The following is a 17134-nucleotide window of genomic DNA, read 5'->3' on the forward strand; positions in this document are numbered from 1 at the left end:
TATCTATAGCAACCGGTGATTGTTGTTAAGTAAGCTAAATAAATCTTGTTTCGTTAGAACTGTAAAAACTACATTTTCCATATTGCTCTACGATGCAATGGCTACGCTCACTGGGAGGTGCTGTGGAAACAAGTATGGGGTTGTTGTTATATTCATCGTTTTAGTTGATGCGGGGGAAAAAATAATCGCATGCCATAGCACAGTTGTTAAATTATTGGTTTGAATTGCTTGTCATATCCTACTTCAAACAAATTTTATTGTCACTGAGTAACACAATGGATATTATTGAGACGGTTGTAACAGAGAGTATTGAAGTAGATGAAACTCCAACGGCGTCCAGTTTGGCTCCAGATAAATCGAAAGCAGGTCAGTGCAACTTGTCAGCAGATTGCATTCATCGTTATTTGCGAGGAGCTCGATGAGTTTGTGGTTTATCACTGATATTTATCAGAATAATTTGAATTGCCTCTCAAAGTTTCTCAATAGGGCACGTTTCTGTAAACACACGGGCTACGAGGAAAACAGATGACAAATTAATAAACAAAATTTAACAAAACATGTCATTTATTTGTATCTCATTGTTTTTATATATACACATTTATCAACTTCCCTTCTCCAGAGTTTGTATGGACTTTACAAGCCACATGGCAACTTGTCCAAACCCGCCTCGAAATGGACCAGGATTTTGACCAGCCAGTGTGCAAGAAAAAGAAACTGTGGGAGACAGTGGCTGAGAGAGTGACTGCCAAGCTAAGAGCAGCTGGGAGCACAGATGTCACAGTCAAGGCCTATGAGTGTGATCTGAAGTGGCGTAACATGTTGGCCACATACAGGAAAAATGCTGAGAGGTCCAAGAGACTGGGGGCCCAGAGTGTCCACTGGGAGTTCTTCAAGGCCATGCATGAGGTCCTGGGGAAGAGTCGGGAGGAGATCGAGGCACAGCGCAGGTCCAAACTCAATGGGACCAAGCTGGGCAAGGCTATTGCCAGCAAGCGGTTTACCCCCATCCTTCCTACACCCTCCCTGACAGCTGCCCCCTTTGCTTCCAGGCCCCCCCAGGATGTCCTGCAGCTGTACATGGAGCTGCAAGAGAGGAAGATGAACATGTGGGCCCAGCAGAAGGCCCTGGAGGAGAGGAAGATAGAGGCCATCAATAATCTAGCCCGTGCAATCTCCAGTTTGTCTCACAGTCAAAACAACAGTTTCCAGCTGCCAGAGTAGCAGTACAGCACACCCGAGCAAAGGAGTTCTCACTGAACTAAAAACTTGTGGATTTTGTGTAATATATAGAAGCTTGTGCATAGAATGAAAGACTGCATCATGCAAATGTTTCTTAAGCGTTCAACCATTCAGCTACTTTGTGTTGTCATGACTTGTCATTGTATTTGTTTTTATTATGCTGTAATAACACCATTTGACAAAGGAGTTCACTGCAGGAATTCCCTGTAATACCTGTGAATGAGAAGGCGGCTACACAGGGCATATTGTACATAGATCTGCCATAGGATACAAATAATCCTACATATGTATAAAATACAAGATATTGCTGTGATACTCTTCCCTTTAACAGCATTTATATTGTATATTTTATTATCTCAATACAAACACAAAAATTATAAATCACTTTATGTACTTCCAGAATCCAACTCTTTGTACAGCAAATCTGCGATGGCTTCCCTTCTCCTCACACCCTCCTCATCACACTCCCCCTCTCCCTCCTGTGTCCCTGCCTCCCTCTCAACCTGTCCGTTGACCACTTTCCCCATGTCCAGAAATACATTGTGGAGTATGCAAGCAGTGAGGACAACTGCTTTGGCTCTTTCATAGTTCCCCATGTCCAAATACCTGAGCCTTTCAAATCTGGCTTTCAGGTCAGCCACAGCCTGGTCCAGGAGGTAAAAATGGGCTTCCAGTGACCTATTGTAAAGATTTCCCCTGGGGCCACGACCCACTACATACGGGGTCAATATCTGGGCAGAGGCTGGATATCCAACTCGAGCCACTAGGCAGGTCCCCGGGGGCATCATCTCAGGGAGCTGTTTGAGTTTGTCCCTCAGAGCACTGGCTCTATCCAGGTCTGAACCCTTGCTGATTCTGCAGTGTATCAACCTGCCTGTATGGTTACACACCAGCTCCAGGTTCAGCCAGGAGTCGGGATGGGCCTCCTTCTTCATCCTCTTTACCTCTGGCACCATGCTCTCCACATCCTGTTTGCCAATGGGCAGGCGGATGGGGATGCGGGTGTGCCCCAAGACTCCCAAGACCCTGGGGACGCCCTTCTCTTCTAAGCCCTTGGCTTTCCCCAGCAGGCTGGAGAGCGGGGAGAGGTTTTCAACAGCCTCAATGCCTGGAGGAGAGAAGGACCAGAAACAAACACAGGTGTTTGTCAGGATATTGTAATTCAGTGATATTCTACGGGGGGGGGGGGGGGGGCTGCAGTGAGGTCGCCCCCCCCCCCCAAAAAAAAAATGTATGGGACAATATACAAATGTTTTTGTAAAAGATAATTGGAAAACATTTCTTGAGTAAATGTATTGATACCTTTTCATTTTGAAGTTAATGCAATTAATTGAAGGTTATTTGTTGATGTAAAAATCTAAATGGACTGATTTTAAGGTTGTGTCATCCGATTTGGGGTGGCAAGAAATTATTGGGGGGGAAATGGGGTCCCCAGAAATACTGGCGGATAAAATGGGGTCCCTGCTGAAAACGTTTGTATAACAATTGTAATTGATCCACATTGAACAGCAGTCTACATACCAGTCGGCCATCTAATTTGTTGGTCCTCAAGTGTGTTCACACGCTCACAAAAGGAAAAGAAGATCCTATGAATATTTCCTTTTTCCAGGCGGAAACTGGTAGACACAGAGCGATAGCTGAGGCGCTTGGAGAGGAGGGTGAGGGACAGGAGAACAGTGTGGGACAGGGATAAGCGGGCACGTCCTGCCATACGGCTCTGATTGTATCTTGAGTTTGAATTCTGGAGGAGATCTGTAATGTACTGAGAGATGAAAATAAACATAAATCAGATCTGTGCATAGCAAATGAACCAAATGGTGTCATCTCAAATCTGCATTAGTGTGGGGATGGAAAAATAGATCAAGCCACAACAATGAAGAAAAGTAGGCCTACTGAAGGCTACCTGAACTGCAGCGTTTTCCTCAGCATCAGTTAACTGTTGAGATTCAGACTCCTCTTCTACATGAGAAAGTGTTGTAAGTTCTGTTGTTGACCGAATTTGGTTTTGCTGTTGAGGTTCTTCCACCAGCTGAGACAGTTGTAGGTAGATTGGTCCAGGCTGGTCCTGAACCTTTGCTAGGAGGTCAGCTTCCAGAATTTCTTCCACTGTTCGGTCCAATCGTTGCTCCAGTTCGTCTTGAGAAAGAGGCTCCCATTCACGCTGCATCATTTCGAGCACAGCTCGACCAGCCGACTCAACATAATTATTATCCATGCGTGTGCGTGGTGCTGAGCGCAGTGGAAAAAGTTTGATAGAGGACCACCGAAACGGTAACGTTATCCTGAATAGCGTGTTTAATAATTTATTTGTTTTGCTGATTCACTCCTTTAAATAGTTTATGGATAATGCCATGATTGTTCAGAACTTGGTCTGCCAACACTAAATTACAGGCTAGCTAGCGATCTAAAATGTATAATAGTGTAACTTATCACAGATACTGGTAACTAAACTAGCTAATTTAGTAAATTACGTTATATCTAACTAGCTTGCTAATCCACTATGTCCTCAGTTATTGTGTAGATTGCTAGTTAGATACCCGACAGCTGAGTTGCAAATAAATTAGATAGCTAAATATTTGTTCTGTCTAGCTAGCTAGCTCTCATCCATCCTGCTAAAAACAAAAATAGAATCTTCTTCTTTAAAGTATTATGGCAGACTACACCTATTGGTGTATTGCCGCCATCTACTGTACGGGGTCGTCTTCGATATTATTGCAGCACGAACTATTGCGGTGGTGGAAAAGTACTAAATTGTCATACTTAAGTAAAAGTAAAGATATCTTAATAGAAAATGACTAAAAGTCATCCAGTAAAATACTACACAAGTATTTGGTTTTAAATATACTTAAGTATCAAAAGTAAATGGAATTGCTAAAATGTACTTAAGTATCATAAGTACAAGTATCAATTATTTAAACTTACTTATATTAACAAAACCAGATGACACGATTTTTATTGGCAGATAGTCAGGGGCACACTCCAACACACAATTTACAAACGAATCATTTGTGTTTTAGTGAGTCTGCCAGATCAAAGGCAGTAGGAATGACCAGGGATGTTCCCTTGATAAGTGTGTGAATTGGACCATTTTCCCATCAACACTTTTGGGTGTCAGGGAAAATGTATGGAGTAAAAAGTACATTATTTTGATTTAGTAATGTAGCAAAGTAAAAGTTGCCAAAAATGTAAATAGTAAAGTACAGATACCCCCCCCAAAAAAACTACTTAAGTAGCACTTTCAAGTATTTTTACCTAAGTACTTGACACCACTGGGTACGAAGAAAAATGCTATAGGTGCATGCTGCCACCTACTGTTTTGGCTGTATCAGCACAAATAATTAAAATAAACTAAACTCAACGAACTCCTTTTTCGGACTCAACTGCCAATGCCCATCCCTACAGGCGCTGGGAAATATATTCTGCTGTAGCTAGCGTAATACAGTAAAAAAGTGCAGGACATCACACTCTTTTGGCGGTAGTATAATACACTATCATAAAATCCTGAACATTTCCTAATTTTACTGCTGAACAGATTTTATTTCACCATATGAATGACAAAGTGAATGGCACAAAAGCATTTCACAGAATAGTTTGCATTAACGAAAGCAATAACAATATACCACACAAGGGCTGACAAATGTATTGTTTGTCAACAAAAGGACTTTGTGGTTGTCCTGTTTTTAAAAGAGCATGTTGGCGAACTATTTCCATCATATTTTAAGAGAATGACAACCACAGATTGTTGACTCTGAGACAGTAATTTGTACCTTTGTTTATCACGAAAGATGAGCGGACCACCGAAACGATCGAGGACCACCGAAAATATGCTAAATTCCGTATTTACTGATGTTTAGTTAATTCATTAAAATATAGTTGATGCAAAAGGCCATGCTTGTTCAGCCAACACACTAAATTACAAAGTACAGGCTAGCTAGCCATCTAAACATTTTACCAAGGTAATTTATTAACAAATATTAAGGTCACTAATGAATGGGCTATTATTGTTATAGCTAACTCGCTAATCCACTTCATCCTCAATTGTGTAGATTAATAAAGTTACCTACCTGACCCTTTATCCAAATAAATGAGCTAGCTACATTTTTGACTGGCTCTCATCCAGCCTGCTACAAACACATTCTTCTCCTGCTGTAGCTAGTTTAATAGATTAAGCAAGTGCTCACCTCTTTCTGGCTGTAGTATAACACTACACTATCATACAATCTTGGCAATTTCAAATTTCGCTGATTTTATTTCACCATATGAATGATAAATACCAAGTAAAGTGAATGGCACAAAAGCATTTCACAGAGTCCATTAACAATATACCACACAGGAGGTGACAAAGAAAATGTTTTTTTTTTATGTCAACTCAAGACAATTACACGTGTTGCTTGTTTCATAAAGTCCTGTTTTAAAAGAGCTCGTTGGTGAACCATTTCCATCATATCTTAAAAAAGGGCATGACAACCACCCCAAAGTCAGGTTGATGAATCAAATTGAGACAGTTTACACCTATTTCAGTTCAACAACAGTAATTTGTACCTTCTTGCTTGTTTATCACAAAAGATTAGTGATTCCTGTCTCTTTCCACTGAAGGTTTTCCATTTACACTTCAGACCCCCCCCCCCCCCCCACCGGTGTAATTTGGGGGATAGGGGTCAAATTGGTACAGTTTTGTATAGACTCAAGGAGAAACAAAATTACACAGGAACTCCAGTGCAAAGGTTCAAAAGTAAAGAAACAAGCAAACAAAAACCAGAGTGGGGAAAGCTTAATACCTTCACACCGAAATAAAAACTGATGATTGTAAATCTTCACACCATTCTCTGTGTGTGTGTGCGCGTGTCCATCCGTGTGTGCGTGTGCAAGTACATGTGTTCTGCTATACATTTTATGTCATGGCATCAACATGTTTGTGTGTTTATTTCAGATCCATTCATGCATATGTTATCTAGATAAGCTAATAACTCACAAACCCTTTGTTGCGCCACATACTACCACCCCAAGGAGTAATTAAAAAACGCTAAATTGTAATATTAATATTGAAGAAAGAAAAATAATGCAATCAGCAAGAGGGCATTCTAAAAATGTAATAGCCACTCCCTTCGCAAATCCCCACCATAGCCAAAAGACAGGCTACACCCTCCCCAAAAGACTAGTATGAATTAAATGAGGTATGAATCATTTTTCAATTTTTCCCAACCCCCTTACTGACAGTGGCCTGACAAATTAGACATGTTTGTTGAGGGATCTTATGGGTGAATCTAAACATGCGTGAGCCTAGTTCAGGAATAACATGAAAATACTCCTGTGTGAGAGGGAATTCATGTTCTTCCTGCAAAGTTAAAGATCTCACAGGTACACTCACATGTTACCCTAAAGCAGTCTGTAAAGCCGGCCTACCTAATCCAAAGCACCACTTCCCAGATCCCCCCCCCCCATGTCCCTCCCTTCCTCCTTCCTTCCTTCACTGCACGGCCTGCTCATTGGCTGTGCTGCCAGAGTCCTGAGGCTTCATGACGTCAGGAAGCTCTGGGGGGCTGGAGAAGGGCTCAACCCTCAGCTGCTCAAATGCATCATCTGAAAGAGAGGGAGAGATTTGTTTGATAAGGAGAGAGTAAAGAGTATCAAAGGGAAACAGAGGAAGCAAGAGGCATTATTAGAGGGATAAACTTAGGGGTGAAAGGATGTTGCAATTTGTTTCTGTTAAACTATCAAACTATTTCACAGCCATTCTGACATATCTTGCAGCTCAACATCAGAATAAAACAGAGTGAATGTTTTGAAACATGGGACAGATACTACGTAACAGAAAAATTAACACTCACCACCGAGACGGAAAGCTAATCCAACAGTCCCTGGGGCTTGAGGTCTGGCTGTCTGATTTGTGAAGCCACAGTCTCCAAGAGTCTTACTATCCTCCAGCAACATGTCATCCTGATACAAGAGAGATGTCAGAGCCGAGGGTAGATATGTAACACCACAATTTTGTCAATATGCACACACATACCACAAATGAGGGCAGGAGAGAGAAAGAGAAGAATAGACTTTGGGGGACTGTTTGGGTTTAATAAAATCAACTTCCTCTTAAACTTGGGGAGTTCCTACATCAGAAGAAAAAAAATAGAACAAATGACTTTCATTGGCCTGGCCATATCTTACTCCCCCATTTTGTAATTGTCCTCCACAAGGGGTATGCACTGTATATACCTTGTACAGCCTCTGTTCCTCCGGTGCCCTCTTTAGGATACCCTCCACTATGCGCTTCAGCTCGTAGACCGTAGTGGACTCTTTGGCATCAGTGAAGATGGTCGTCTTGTGACGCCGGATCATCAGAAACACATCCTATGACAACAGCAAGTTAGGGAGATAAGACATAATAGAAATAATTTCACAAACTTTTAGTACCAGGGACCACTATGCCGTTTCTCTCTGTTTGCTGGCTAACTAACAGACCAGTGAACAATAAACACTGGAATAGGACTGTGAAACGTGCTGCAGCCTTTGACATTTCATTCACTGTCTAGTAGTCAATTGCCTATGATTTGTATATGCGGAAGCCTTTCTTGAACCAATGCACCCGTTTGAGGGGAAAACTGAGCAAACAGCAGCCAAATCTGCCACCATAGGCTTCAGCCGGGTGACAGCCCCACATGTGCTCGTTCATCGTTCGAAGTGCTAGAGAGCCATCTTTCTAATTAAAGGCCTCAAGCCTGGGCCGGACCCAATAATGTCGACATGTAGGGCTGGAGGATCGTGGGTAAAGTACAGTTAAATTATGGGTTTCAATATTTGGGAGAAACAGGGTTTCATCATTTAAGGTTGGGGGAATCATGCAAAGTAAATTGGCAAAGACCGCACCACCAACTATAAATCCCAGTTCCACCCATGTTTGAAAAGACTAGGCTTAACTTGAAGAGGAAAATGCTAACTGTTAGCTAGCTACATAACGATGCTGGATACACAATGTCCAAATGACTTTAGTTACCAAGCTGGCAACTGTATAACGTTAGCTTGCTAACTAATTAAATAACAAATAGGATGTTTGTGTAGCTAACTAGTCAGCAAAAAAAAAACTAGGTAATATTGCATTACTTGTTCAGTTTGCTAACAGTAGTAGATGCCAGCCAACGTTAGCTAGCTAGCCCATTCACTCAATGCTTCAGTGACGTGTGGTAATATACGCTTGACACCAAACGAATAGCAAGCCATCTGGGCAGTAGCTAACGTTACCTAGCTAGCTAACGTAAAAGTATGTTCGAGTGCCACCAGGGATAGATAACTAGCTAAATGAGACAGATCTAGGATAAGTTTCCTAGTTTCCTTCCTTTTAACAAGTCAGACAGTGAACGTTTAGCTAGAATTAGCTCGTCAAGTTAGACAAACAAAACGCTGATTGCAGTTAAACAGTTACTGTGGACTTGCTAGTTACCGTTAGCTTAATATGCTGCGAAACAAAAGGAGTCCATATCAAGCGTTTCCCACCATGTCTTAATGGAGGGAATGAACGGTTTCTACATGTCAACATTTACTTTACCATAGTAGCAAAACGCCATAAGAATGTCAAGTCACAGTTTTAAAATATATTATTTATCTCTTCCTCACTCACCATTTCTCTCGGTCGGTTGCGCCTCCGCGATCCCACACTGCACTGCGAGAATCACAAAACGCTCTCATCCAACAGTGGTGTATGACACCAGAGATACTTTTTATGAGCTAGGAAACACCATTGAAATCGTATTAACGACCATTGTGTACGTTGCCCATGCTACGTCAATGGACAGCGCGGTGCCTTCTGGGCGATTCTTGGACAAGGAGAGCTCTCCTTCAAGGAGTGAATGGGAGTCAATTGGCCGCTAACTAAAAACTCAACATTAGCTTGCATTTTGTTAACAAGAAGTACAACATTACAAATATTTTCCGATATGTGCGATAATTAACTTGCTATCTGTAATGTATACCTTTGGAATCGTGACACCACGTTCTTTGGAGAAAAAAAGGCACGTTTCTCTACTCATACCCTGATTTTGGGATGGGATTTCGTGACGATTGTTTCAGCGACGAAGCAAGACAACGTCAACGCGATTGGTCAACAGTCTACTGGGTGGGTCTTTATACGTGCCTCACTCACTGCACAATAGGATTCCTATCTCCTTCATCTAATATCTCTGATCATACCCATACCACAGCGGAGGGTATTCAGAGAACTGGTAATGGCGTATTTTTGTAGGCATGAACTCACTCCACAGGCAGAAGGGGAGAAGATGGTTAGCTTTGCGAACTCCGCCATGGTTCGTTAGCCAAAGCCTATGGGGAATTAATGGCGGTTTTGAATAAACGCCGATAATAAGGTCTGTGGTTAACACAGGTTTTGGAAATCTAACGTTTTGTTCTGAGAATCTTCAACAGTTTGTCACTTTCTGTGAATTTATGAAAAATAAAGCACAACGCTTCATAATTCATAAAGGTCATGTTAACTGACTTATCTCATATTACAAAATATATAAGACCTCCTCAGACCTTATTTTAGGCAGTTATTCCAAACCCCTATTATTTCCCCAACTAGAGGTAACTCATAACCGGGTTTTAGAACTACAAGTTGGCGAGATGTTTACCATTTAAGAACCAAAACAAGAGTTTATTGGCCATATTCAGGCAAATTCTATTGGAAAATTGAGGTCTATTCTGTTTCGTTTAAAAAACGTTTTGCAACAGAATCGGCGGACTGAATAGACCCCAGCTGTCCGAAAGCACTGCCTGTGCAGTGAAGTGAAAACTCAAGCTTTGTTTTGAGAATATTTCATAATTGTACATTTGTCCAACACCGGCATGCTCTACAATGAAGGGACCCATAATAAATGCATGCTTCATAATGTATCTTTGTATAAACAAATTGTTCAGTCTATTCAAGGCATAAAAACAACATTCCTTTAATAATCCTGCGTTCATAACCAATTGGAGAAGGTAGTATTTACCAGCTGGGATGTCGTAAATACCAGTTCGATACATTCACAAGCTTTGAACTCGCCGATTGGCCAATGGCCAACAAACTGCGTCAACCATAAAATGTACAGCTACCATGATTGTAAACAAATAAGTGTTAAAAAACAAGATGGCTTTTTATAAACAATGTTCTGTTGCATTTAACTGACAAATGCTGTTATGGAAGTAATTTTCTTAGTACGTGACGTCAAAGGTCAGCATGTGGGAGAAGTCAGAGCTCAGGGATGATCGATACGTTTCCAACTACTAATTACCAGTTGGGGGAGCATTCAAGTGGATTTTTCCAAGATCAAGTAAGGTGAAAATATCTACAGTATATGCTACAATAATGTAATGTGAAAATGTCTATACTACAATAATGTACTACAATAACGCATGTTTGGATTCATTTACTGGGGGAAAAAAATAAATTGCTTTTAGGATAAGCATATCACTATTCCATCATCTATGCTGCTATGCATGATGTTTGGACTGATTTTGAATTGATCCAGTTGGTTCATAAACTCCTATCATCCTCCTGTGTAACAATCATGACGCAGTACACCAGCCAAACAACCATAAAAGACAAGTGTTTCTAAACAAAATGATAAAATAACTACACCCCCGATAAAGCGCACATCCAATAAATTATTCAGTTTTCCATGGCATGATGTTCTTCAGAGGATCGCTCACTGTTGGTGTTACGGTTGTTGTTGGGGTTACCGTCGGGGTTAGCGTCCGTGCTACCGTCGGGGTTAGCGTCCGTGCTACCGTCGGGGTTAGCGTCCGTGCTACCGTCGGGGTTAGCGTCCGTGCTACCGTCGGGGTTAGCGTCCGTGCTACCGTCGGGGCTACCGTCCGGGTCACCGTCCGTGAGACGGTCGGGGTGACCATATGTGTTACCGTCAGTGTTGTTACTCTCAGTGTTGCTCCTTAAAAAGGAGACCCTGGTAATAGTGCTCTTTCCAGCTGTTTCCTTTCCAGACTCAATGCCAACCATGTCTGTAATAACAGATAAACACAATATGATCAACAAATTACGATTATGTTAGTAACATAACACAAGACAATTAAAATTTAGAACAGTTAACACACTAAATACTCACTTGAACAATAGATATGTTGACAAAGTTATTCTCAAACCTCTTTAGGAAAGTGAACAGCTGGTAAGTAAGTCTCGAGGTTCTGCTCGCCCGAGTTATGCCTCACGATAAGCTGTAGACCATACTATTTACCAAGAGTGTTTACCTGTATAATACATATTATATTACCTCAACTACCTTGTACCCCTGCACATTGATTCATTACTTGTACTCATTGTTTTTAATCGCATTACAATTTCCTTTTTTACTTAGCATTGGCTCACAAAACTGCCTCTAACTTCCTTCATACTGGACACAGAGACATACAAATTATATCCAGAAGTTTATCTGACACAGGGGAAGTTCCCAAAACCCTGAAGTATCCCTTTAACCATCACCACAGTGTGTGATATGTCGTATTGTACAGGGATTGTGCTCACCTTGCGGATCAGTGTCATGCCCACCCTCTTGATTTGACTCGATTGCAAAGGAACTCTCTCTGAGCTCTGCAGGACTGAACTGTAGGAAATATAAAAAGGACAGGCAGAAACACACCCATTCAATTGAAATGCAATCCATTATGATAAGAGTTCAGCTATAACTAAAAAGTAAACTTACAGACAGATCCCTAGGGGTGGTGACCGGCTGTGGTCCTTTGCAGCACAGCAGAGAGAAAGGTCTCTGCTTGGTCTTGGGGTGCTCCTTGAAACACAGGCTGAACACCTTTGCAGGGAGGCAGACATCCCAGTTGTATGGATGGTCCTTCACAAGATCAGACACCATCCTGTTGGGGTGAAGGCAACCATGGTCAAAGTTGAGTATGAAATTAAAAACCATATAAAGGAATGAGTCTAAAACACAAACCTGCTGATCAAGGTTTGTGTGGCCAGATCCAGTGATCCAACTTGCCGATGACGGTATAAGAGAGAGAACCCCCTCAGCTTCAGATGACTGTTTAATGCAAGGTTGATCTAAAACATGAATACATGTAAAAACACCTTGTACAGTGGGGCAAAAAAAGTATTTAGTCAGCCACCAATTGTGCAAGTTCTCCCACTTAAAAAGATGAGGCCTGTAATTTTCATCATAGGTACACTTCAACTATGACAGACAAAATTAGAAAAAAAATCCAGAAAATCACATTGTAGGATTTTTTATGAATTTATTTGCAAATTATGGTGGATAATAAGTATTTTGTCAATAACAAAAGTTTCTCAATACTTTGTTATATACCCTTTGTTGGCAATGACAGAGGTCAAACGTTTTCTGTAAGTCTTCACACACTGTTTCTGGTATTTTGGCCCATCGATGCAGATCTCCTCTAGAGCAGTGATGTTTTGGGGCTGTTGCTGGGCAACACGGACTTTCAACTCTCTCTAAAGATTTTCTATGGGGTTGAGATCTGGGGACTGGCTAGGCCACTCCAGGACCTTGAAATGCTTCTTACGAAGCCACTCCTTCGTTGCCCGGGCAGTGTGTTTGGGATCATTGTCATGCTGAAAGACCCATCCACGTTTCATCTTCAATGCCCTTGCTGATGGAAGGTTTTCACTCAAAATCTCACGATACATGGCCCCATTTTATTCTTTCCTTTACATGGATCAGTCGTCCTGGTCCCTTTGCAGAAAAACAGCCCAAAAGCATGATGTTTCCACCCGCATGCTTCACAGTAGGTAGGGTGTTCTTTGGATACAACTCAGCATTCTTTGTCCTCCAAACATGACAAGTTGAGTTACCACCAAAAAGTTATATTTTGGTTTCATCTGACCATATGACATTCTCCCAATCTTCTTCTGGATCATCCAAATGCTCTCTAGCAAACTTCAGACGGGCCTGGACATGTACTGGCTTAAGCAGGGGGACACGTCTGGCACTGCAGGATTTGAGTCCCTGGCGGCGTAGTGTTTTACTGATAGTAGGCTTTGTTACTTTGGTCCCAGCTCTTTGCAGGTCATTCACTAGGTCCCCCCGTGTGGTTCTGGGATTTTTGCTCACCGTTCTTGTGATCATTTTGACCCCACGGGGTGAGATCTTGCGTGGAGCCCCAGATCGAGGGAGATTATCAGTGGTCTTGTATGTCTTCCATTTCCTAATTATTGCCCCCACAGTTGAATTCTTCAAACCAAGCTGCTTACCTATTGCAGATTCAGTCTTCCCAGCATGGTGCAGGTCTACAATTTTGTTTCTGGTGTCCTTTGACAGCTCTTTGGTCTTGGCCATAGTGGAGTTTGGAGTGTGACTGTTTGAGGTTGTGGACAGGTGTCTTTTATACTGATTACAAGTTCAAACAGGTGCCATTAATACAGGTAACGAGTGGAGGACAGAGGAGCCTCTTAAAGAAGAAGTTACAGGTCTGTGAGAGCCAGAAATCTTGCTTGTTTGTAGGTGACCAAATACTTATTATCCACCATAATTTGCAAATGAATTAATTAAAAATCCTACAGTGATTTTCTGGATTTTTTTTTCTAATTTTGTCTGTCATAGTTGAAGTGTACCTATTATGAAAATTACAGGCCTCTCATCTTTTTAAGTGGGAGAACTTGCACAATTGGTGGCTGACTAAATACTTTTTTGCCCCACTGTACGATTCTCTAATGAACCACTCTGGACCTATTGACCGCTAGTGCATATATGAACCAACCTCAAGATTGTTGCAAGGTATGTGTAACAGTAAGTATGTGACAAAATATATTTTGCCTCACCTTACTGGTAAACTTCCTCTTTAGTCGAACAAGGATTCCAAAAGGGAAGCCAAAGTGAGAGATGACTTCAGCGACATGCTGCGCTACCTCAGTAGAGCTACAACCTCTCAGGGGGAAGGCCTCCACCCATTTGGAATAGAAGTCTGTCAAGGTCAGAACGTACTGGTGTCCGTTCGGTGTTAGGGGCAGTGGCCCTCTAATGTCCATACCCAGCCACTCCCATGCCTCTGTGATCTGGGTAAGAATGGGAGACAATGTATAGTACTGTTTTAATGACACTCTTATTGGTTTTCGATCCAGAGTGAGACATATTAGAAAAAGACAGACCATTGAATCAATGATCAACTTGGAGGCTCTATCCCTAACCCTGTATTAGAGACTGAAAGTTTACACATCCTTCATTACCTCTATTATGTGCTTGAGGGGTGGAAGTTGGAACTCCATGTTCTCACATGCCACCTGAAAATAAAGTGCATTGTTTTTTTTATTATTATTTTTTACCCCTTTTTCTCCCCAATTTCATGGTATCCAATTGTTGTAGTAGCTACTATCTTGTCTCATTGCTACAACTCCCGTACGGGCTCGGGAGAGACGAAGGCTGAATGTCATGCGTCCTCCGATACACAACCCAACCAGCCATACTGCTTCTTAACACAGCGCGCATCCAACCCGGAAGCCAGCCGCACCAATGTGTCGGAGGCTACACCGTGCACCTGGCAACCTTGGCTAGCGCGCACTGTGCCCGGCCCGCCACAGGAGTCGCTGGTGCGCGATGAGACAAGGAGATCCCTACCGACCAATCCCTCCCTAACCCGGACGACGCTAGGCCAATTGTGCGTCGCCCCACGGACCTCCCGGTCGCGGCCGGTTACGACAGAGCCTGGGCGCGAACCCAGGGACTCTGATGGCACAGCTGGCACTGCAGTACAGCGCCCTTAACCACTGCGCCACCCGGGAGGCCCAAAGTGCATTGTTTATCAAATTCTTAGCATAAGCTATTGGTATATAGCATAAGCTACAGGTTATTCCAGTGAGCAAACAACGTACCTTCGGGGCAACATCATCTTTGAATCCCCAGCGAATACTCTGCAAAGATCAATATGAGGAAAATGTTATTAAATATCTACATAATGCAAAAAAACAGTAAATAATTCCTGTATATCTGGCAAAGCAACAGTCCAATCAGACCACATAGAGCCACTCACGTGTGGTAGACAGTAATCACTGTGGAAGAAACCTGGGAGGGATTCAGCCATTTGGATTTCTTCATCTACATGGATATACCAACTTGAAGAGGTAACTTTTTCTGGAGCTCTGATCCGTCAAAATATAAGTTGACAATTGAAAAAGCAAGAACTAGAACACAGGTAGAAACCATTCTGCTCTACAGTGACGTTGTGCATTCCAAAAAGAGCAAATTTAACTTTCACTTAAATTCACAAGGTTATTTACTTAGTATTGTCTTTAGCCAGCTTGCTCGTCTCTGATGTGATGGTGGGGCTTGGTGTTGTGACCGGTTCAGCCACTGTAACAGCATGGGCAGCAGTATACTTCTCTGGCAACCCATCACTCTGCATGCCAAAAACAAAGATAATGACCACCATTACTGCGTGGACGCATGTACTTTAAACATACCGTGTGTAGGCTATGCATTTACATATCAATGCTTCACTTAGCAAGTGAAAACATAGCTGAGTTACATCAAATGCAATACCAAGATGGACACTAATGTGCAATGTGGGATGCCAAATACAGCCAAGGAGTTTATTCGCCTCTTCCAGTACCTTACCCTGGCTCTTCTACTCTGTGGGTGGATGGATGCCTGTAGAAGGAACACATTTAATTTAAATCACACGTTAAAATATTGTACATCTAGTAATCATAAACCGTATTATTTGTGTAGTTAGTTCTGACTTTGGGATGTATCTCGCTAGATACATTTTTTGTTTCAGTGTACCTTCTTCTTTTGAAAGTTCTCTGGGAAGTCAAAAATGGTCGGGACTGCGTCTGGCGTGAGACGTTGACGTTTGTCCATCCGGCAAATGTACTTGTCTTCAAAGTGAATGGAGCACACACGGTGGTGGTGTTGCGGATTCCAGTCTTTCCACTTCATATTAATAATCCATCGCTTGCGTCTTTCAGGGTCATTTTTGGGGAAACTGTTACCAGAAACATTACCAGCAAATTGGTATCACAAAAGTATCAAATTATGAATAGTAAATCCATAAATGATGTATGTAGATTTATAAGAGAACAGTATCGCAACAGAACATATCATCTAGCTAATTAAGCTTTTTTGTCATTGGTTTTTTCTTGCACACTAACGTTATTTGTACAAGCTAGCTATAACTTTTACTTTAGCTAACAATACCATAGCTATCTACCGTACCCCGTATTAAGGCATCACAGTTATGACCAAATACTTGTTATTGTTTTCATTACGTTGGTAACCAGTTTATAATATCAATAAGGCACCTCTGGGGTATGTGGTATATAGCCGATATACCACGGCTAATAAAGTTAACGTGTCTCTCGAGCAAGACGGTATAACGTACCTAAAAAATCCTACATCAGCTTTGGGACCGCGATTTTTGCAGTTGTATGCTGAACACAGTGTTGGCATTTTTGTCGTTGTGTGAAATGAACAAAAATAAAATACGAGGCACAACTAGCTAACTAAACGTTCTCAGAGGTGATGATGCCGCCGGATGTTAATGTTTTTTACACGGGTTGTTCTTCTTAGTGTAGTTTTCTGGCAGACTACACACTTTTGTTGCGTATTGCTGCCTTTCACAGGTCGGAGTGTGAATTGCAAATGTTCTTCACAAAATGGGCAAATATAAAATGCTCTTCATAAACGCCACTATTCACGGTTGCCAGGTATTCAAAACCCGCACACAACTAGCCCAACATGTTTTTTTTTTCTGCAGCAAGGGAAGTTGCCACATTTAGCCCCCAAAAAACTTTTGCGTAACATTATCGAGCAAATTAAGAAGGAATTATCAACGTAAATTGTAACGACGTAAGAAGAACAATTCGGGTTGCCATGAAAATGATTGAGAGTTAAAGTGACTAATAAAGGAATTTAAATTACAAGAGCAATTATAATTCGCCCTCATTAAAATCGAC

At 41.8% G+C, this 17134-nt stretch overlaps 4 protein-coding genes across 5 annotated transcripts; 1 reads left to right on the top strand and 3 right to left on the bottom strand.

The window, feature by feature from the left end:
- Positions 1-124: 124 nt before the first annotated feature.
- Positions 125-1641, top strand: LOC110538628. The gene is made up of 2 exons (XM_021625566.2): positions 125-366; positions 620-1641. The coding sequence occupies exons 1-2, from the start codon at positions 276-278 to the stop codon at positions 1219-1221; spliced, it is 693 nt and encodes a 230-aa protein (XP_021481241.1). The 5' UTR covers positions 125-275; the 3' UTR covers positions 1222-1641.
- Positions 1374-3889, bottom strand: LOC110538627. Its single transcript, XM_021625565.2, has 3 exons — positions 3143-3889; positions 2761-3001; positions 1374-2347 (listed from the first exon to the last, which is right to left on the bottom strand). Exons 1-3 carry the CDS (start codon positions 3452-3454, stop codon positions 1626-1628), a joined length of 1275 nt encoding a protein of 424 aa, XP_021481240.2. The 5' UTR covers positions 3455-3889; the 3' UTR covers positions 1374-1625.
- Positions 3890-5116: 1227 nt separating this feature from the next.
- elob (elongin B) lies at positions 5117-9005 on the bottom strand. Of its 2 annotated transcripts, none has more exons than XM_021625567.2 (4): positions 8849-9005; positions 7450-7584; positions 7068-7176; positions 5117-6819 (listed from the first exon to the last, which is right to left on the bottom strand). In XM_021625567.2, exons 1-4 carry the CDS (start codon positions 8849-8851, stop codon positions 6707-6709), a joined length of 360 nt encoding a protein of 119 aa, XP_021481242.1. In that variant the 5' UTR covers positions 8852-9005; the 3' UTR covers positions 5117-6706. The 2 variants fall into 2 exon arrangements, with proteins under 2 accessions (XP_021481242.1, XP_036794676.1); XM_036938781.1 differs by lacking the exon at positions 8849-9005 and adding an exon at positions 8672-8782.
- A 1139-nt stretch (positions 9006-10144) lies between these two features.
- On the bottom strand, positions 10145-16836 carry LOC110538626. Its single transcript, XM_021625564.2, has 12 exons — positions 16561-16836; positions 15963-16164; positions 15795-15827; positions 15458-15576; positions 15211-15319; positions 15053-15091; positions 14411-14464; positions 14006-14239; positions 12168-12274; positions 11922-12087; positions 11744-11822; positions 10145-11223 (listed from the first exon to the last, which is right to left on the bottom strand). Exons 1-12 carry the CDS (start codon positions 16626-16628, stop codon positions 10874-10876), a joined length of 1560 nt encoding a protein of 519 aa, XP_021481239.2. The 5' UTR covers positions 16629-16836; the 3' UTR covers positions 10145-10873.
- Between the last annotated feature and the right edge of the window lie 298 nt (positions 16837-17134).

This window comes from Oncorhynchus mykiss, chromosome 12, assembly GCF_013265735.2.
Source record: "Oncorhynchus mykiss isolate Arlee chromosome 12, USDA_OmykA_1.1, whole genome shotgun sequence".
NCBI classification, from domain to species: domain Eukaryota; kingdom Metazoa; phylum Chordata; class Actinopteri; order Salmoniformes; family Salmonidae; genus Oncorhynchus; species Oncorhynchus mykiss.

Excerpts from the sequence above, each read along its gene's own strand:
- elob (XM_036938781.1), bottom strand. The coding sequence starts at position 8,767 with ATGTTGACATGTAGAAACCGTTCATTCCCTCCATTAAGACATGGTGGG. Across the intron at positions 7,177-7,449 it reads AGGAACAGAGGCTGTACAAG|GATGACATGTTGCTGGAGGA; the intron begins GTATATACAGTG and ends CTCTTGTATCAG. Across the intron at positions 6,820-7,067 it reads ATTAGCTTTCCGTCTCGGTG|ATGATGCATTTGAGCAGCTG; the intron begins GTGAGTGTTAAT and ends CCTCTCTTTCAG.
- LOC110538627 (XM_021625565.2), bottom strand. The coding sequence starts at position 3,454 with ATGGATAATAATTATGTTGAGTCGGCTGGTCGAGCTGTGCTCGAAATG. Across the intron at positions 3,002-3,142 it reads AGGAAAACGCTGCAGTTCAG|TACATTACAGATCTCCTCCA; the intron begins GTAGCCTTCAGT and ends TTCATCTCTCAG. Across the intron at positions 2,348-2,760 it reads ACAAATTAGATGGCCGACTG|GCATTGAGGCTGTTGAAAAC; the intron begins GTATGTAGACTG and ends TCTCTCCTCCAG.
- LOC110538626 (XM_021625564.2), bottom strand. The coding sequence starts at position 16,628 with ATGCCAACACTGTGTTCAGCATACAACTGCAAAAATCGCGGTCCCAAA. Across the intron at positions 15,320-15,457 it reads CTGGCTAAAGACAATACTAA|AGCTCCAGAAAAAGTTACCT; the intron begins GTAAATAACCTT and ends TTGACGGATCAG. Across the intron at positions 11,224-11,743 it reads GCATGACACTGATCCGCAAG|ACATGGTTGGCATTGAGTCT; the intron begins GTGAGCACAATC and ends CTGTTATTACAG.
- LOC110538628 (XM_021625566.2), top strand. The coding sequence starts at position 276 with ATGGATATTATTGAGACGGTTGTAACAGAGAGTATTGAAGTAGATGAA. Across the intron at positions 367-619 it reads TCCAGATAAATCGAAAGCAG|AGTTTGTATGGACTTTACAA; the intron begins GTCAGTGCAACT and ends TCCCTTCTCCAG.